Genomic DNA, 4,369 nt, shown 5'->3' on the forward strand with positions numbered 1-4,369 from the left:
ATAAATGGAAGAAATCGTTATTAATCACTTAGATTAAGGTTAGGAGCTTACCCCAATGATGAAGCTTGAATTTAGCACTTGAAATCACCTTAATTCGAGCTCTATAACTTCTAAAATGGGTTCAGGAAAATAAAATATGAAATGGGGGTTTTAAACCTGTCCAGGTTTGATTTGTTCATTGCGAACGCGGCCCAGTCACACGAACGCGACCCTGACCCGGCCCACTCCTCGCGATTGCGACACAGCCACCGCGAACACGATAGGTCAGCCTAACCCAGCCCAGATCTCATTCTTTTTTCACGAATGCGAGCCATAGCTAGCGAACACGCCCTATCTTTGCCACAAAGCCTCGCAAACACGATCTTTCTATGCGAACACATACAAGGAAACCAGCAACAGCTAAAAACCAGAATATCTGGTTTTTTGAATTCTGATCAAACTCCCAAAACTTATTCGGAATCCCCCGAACACAAATCAAATATGAATTTCTATCATAAAACACGCTAAGAACTTGCTCTCGCACTCGAAGTTCCCAAAAGAGGTTGTCTTGACCCGGGGTTGACCAAGGTCAACTCCAAAGTATCAAAAACTTAACTTTCCAACCAATGCCCCAAATCACACCCGAACACCTCAGGACAGGCTTGACTAAGTGAAAAGTGACATTCTGGACCTAATGGAATCGACGAAACTCTCAAAATGATGCATTTACCCTCGATGTTGACTTTGGTCAAACATCTCCATTTCCTTAACTTAGAAAACTCTAATTTCACTAACACTAATCCAAAACCCACCCGATAGAATTGGGAACTGTATCACGCATCTTTGGAAGTCATAAATACCTAGATGAAACTACAGGAAGGATATTTTGGGGAAAATAAGGTAAAAAGTTCAAAACGACTAATCGAGTCGTTACATCAGATACCACTTAAAATAGCGTTCGTCCTCGAACAGTAAAAGACAGAAAAATACCTAAATCCTTAAGAAACTGGGGTTATCAAGATCGCATATCTGACTCGGTCTCCCAAGTTGCCTATTCAACTGGACGATGCATCCATTGCACTTTCACTAAAGTTATTTCTTTCGATTTGAACTTCCGAACCTGTCTGTCCAAAATAGCTATCGGCTCCTCCTCAAAAGTCAGATTCTGATTAAGCAACACCGAAGCCCACAAAATCACATGAGAACCATCCGAAAGGTATTTCATCAGCACTGAAACATGAAAGACTGGGTGACCACCTGAAAGATTCAAAGGTAAAGCCAATTCATAAGCTACCTCCCCAATATGCTGAACAATCTCAAACGGACCAATAAACCTTAGACTCAACTTCCTTTTCTTCCCAAACCTCATCACAGCCTTCATGGGTGAAACCTTCAACAAAACTCGCTCCCCATTCATGAACTCCAAACCACTAACCTTCTGGTTCGCATAATGTTTTTGTCTACTCTGAGCTGTGAGAAATCTTCCCTGAATCAACTTCACCTTATCCAAAGAATCCCTTAACAAATCTGTACCCAAAGGCCTAACCTAGAAAGTTTCAAACCAACCAATTGTAGAACGATACCTCCTACCATACAATGCCTCAAATAGTGCCATCTCAATACTCAAATGGTAACTATTATTGTAAGCAAACTCCGCCAAAGGTAGAAACTAATCACAATGACCACCAAAATTAATCACACAGGTTCGCAACATATCCTCAAGAACCTGAATAGTCCATTTAGACTGACCATCCTTCTGGGGGTGAAAAGTTGTACTAAGCTCCACTCTAGTGCCCAACTCCTTCTGCAAGGGTCACTAGAAATGATCGTAAACTGAGTACCTCCATCTAAAATGATAGAAATGGGCACTTCATGCAATCTAACTATCTCTCGAATGTAAATCTTGGCCAACTTTTCTGAATCGTAGGTAGTCTAAACTGGAATGAAATGGGCAGACTTGGTCAAACTATCCACAATGACCCAAATAGCATCAAATTTGCCCAAAGTACGTGGAAATCCTACCAAAAAGTCCATAGCAATCCGCTCCCACTTCCACTTGGGTATGGGTATCCTCTGAATCACACCACTGGGCTTCTGGTGCTCATACTTCAAACACCAAGATACGAAATCCACTATGTCCCTCTTCATTCGACACCATCAACAATGTTGCTTCAAGTCACAATACATCTGTGTGGCCTTTGGGTGAATGGAGTACTTCGAACAATGGGCCTCTTCCATGATCAATCGAGTCAAATTCCCCACTCTAGGAACACAAATCCGGCCCTTGAACCTCAAAAAACCATCACCATCAAGAATAGCTTTCTTAGCCACACCTTGCAACACTTTGTCCCGAATTTTGCACAATTTCACATCATCAAACTGATGAGCTCGAATCTGCTCCAATAAGGAAGATCGTTCCACCACACAAGCTAGAACTCTACCAGGCTCCGAAATATTAAGTCTCACAAAATGATTGGGAAAAGACTGAACATCCATAGCAAAAGGACGTTCTCCACTTGCAACAATGCTAAGTTGCCCATACTCATCGCCTTCCTACTTAAGGCATCCACCACTACATTGGGCTTTCCCGGATGATAAAGAATGGTCATGTCATAATCCTTGAGCAACTCCAATCACATACGCTATCTCAAATTAAGATCCTTCTGATTGAAAATAAATTGAAGGTTGCTGATCTGTGAATACCTCACAATGCACCCCATAAAGATAATGCCTCTAAATCTTCAAAGCGAACACTACCGCCACCAACTCCAAGTCATAAGTAGGGTAGTTCTTCTCATGTGCCTTAAACTGCCTCGAAGCATAAGCTATCACCTTTCCCTTCTGTATCAAAACACACCCAAGACCCATTCTCGGAGCATAAGAATAGGCTTTAAAGCTCTCTCCCTCGATGGGTAAGGTTAAAATCGAAGCAGTAGTCAACAAAGTATTGAGCTTATGAAAGCTCACCTCACACTCATCGGACCAATGAAATGTCACTTCCTTCTAAGTCAATTTGGTCAACAAGGATGCAAATGTTGAAAACCACTCTACAAAACACCGATAATAGCACGTACGACCAATAAAACTACGAACCTCGGTGACCGAAGCAGGTCTAATCCAATCACGAGACACCTCAATATTCTTAGGATCAACCATAATACCCTCCTTAGTCACCACATGACCTAAGAATGCTACCAAACTAAGCCAAAACTCGCACTTTGAAAGCTTGGTATAAAGCTTCTTCTCTTTCAAAATCCTAAGTACAATCCTCAAATGCTGCTCATGCTCCTCCCTACTATGAGAGTTAATCAAGATATAATCAATGAAGACAATCACAAAGGAATCCAAGTAGGGTCTGAACACCCTATTCATCAAATTCATGAAGATTGTGGTAGCATTTGTCAACTCAACTGAAATCAGAAAACTCATAATGCCATAACACATCCGGAAGCTATCTTAGAAACATCCTCGACCCTAATCTTCAACTGGTGATAACCAGATCCCAAGTCAATCTTAGAAAAGATGGAAGCACCCTGAAGCTGATCGAACAAATTATCAATGCGAGGAATCAAATACTTGTTCTTAATGGTCACCTTGTTCAACTGTTGATAGTCAATAGACATGCGTATAGATCCATCCTTATTCTTCACGAACAACACGGGAGCACCCCATAGTGAAACACTAGGCCGAAGGAACCCTTTGTTCAATAAATCTTGCAATTGTTCTTTCAACTCGGCCAGTGCCATCTAATATGGCGGGATAGAAATGGGCTGAGTTTCTAGCTCCAAATCAATATAGAAATCAATATCAAGATCAAGTGGAACGCTTGGACGATCCATTAGAAACACCTCTGGAAACTCCCTCACCACTGGAACCGATTCTAGTGGAGGAGTCTCTGAACTAGTATCTCGAACATATGCCAAATAAGAGAGACACCAGTTCTCCACTATCCTTTGAGCCTTAACAGATGATATAACCCTTTTTCGGATACTAATTAAGAGCACCCTTCCACTCCAATATATGAATACCCATCACGGCTAAAGTAACTGTGTTGACATGACAATCCAAGATCGCTAGATACGGAGATAACTAATCCATCCCAAGGATAGCGTCAAAATATACCATATCCTAAACCTTCAAATTAACTTGGGTATCATACCCCATCAAGGTAACTATACAACACATATACACTCGATCTACCACTACAGAATCCCTAACAGGTGTAGAAACATGGATAGGAAAGTCTAGAGAATCACACATCATATCCAAACTCGAAGCAAAGTAGATAGATACATATGAATAGGTAGAGCCTGGATCAAATAATACCTTCGTGAAATGATGGAAAATCTAAAGCATACTTGTGATAACTGCATTAGAGGCCTCTACCTCA

General features: G+C 41.3%; 1 protein-coding gene across 1 annotated transcript; it reads right to left on the bottom strand.

The window, feature by feature from the left end:
- Window positions 1-1,030: 1,030 nt before the first annotated feature.
- Window positions 1,031-2,127, bottom strand: LOC132613047 (uncharacterized). Its single transcript, XM_060327105.1, has 4 exons — window positions 1,918-2,127; window positions 1,706-1,783; window positions 1,415-1,525; window positions 1,031-1,285 (listed from the first exon to the last, which is right to left on the bottom strand). Exons 1-4 carry the CDS (start codon window positions 2,125-2,127, stop codon window positions 1,031-1,033), a joined length of 654 nt encoding a protein of 217 aa, XP_060183088.1.
- Between the last annotated feature and the right edge of the window lie 2,242 nt (window positions 2,128-4,369).

This window comes from Lycium barbarum, chromosome 10 (genome assembly GCF_019175385.1).
Source record: "Lycium barbarum isolate Lr01 chromosome 10, ASM1917538v2, whole genome shotgun sequence".
NCBI lineage: Eukaryota > Viridiplantae > Streptophyta > Magnoliopsida > Solanales > Solanaceae > Lycium > Lycium barbarum.

What these genes read in the sequence shown, in the direction of transcription:
- LOC132613047 (XM_060327105.1), bottom strand. Translation starts at nt 2,127, where the DNA reads ATGAAGAGGGACATAGTGGATTTCGTATCTTGGTGTTTGAAGTATGAG. An exon ending in AGTCTGCCCATTTCATTCCA is followed by an intron (nt 1,784 to 1,917) that starts GTTTAGACTACC and finishes TGACCCTTGCAG; the next exon opens with AAGGAGTTGGGCACTAGAGT. An exon ending in AACATTATGCGAACCAGAAG is followed by an intron (nt 1,286 to 1,414) that starts GTTAGTGGTTTG and finishes GAGATTGTTCAG; the next exon opens with CATATTGGGGAGGTAGCTTA.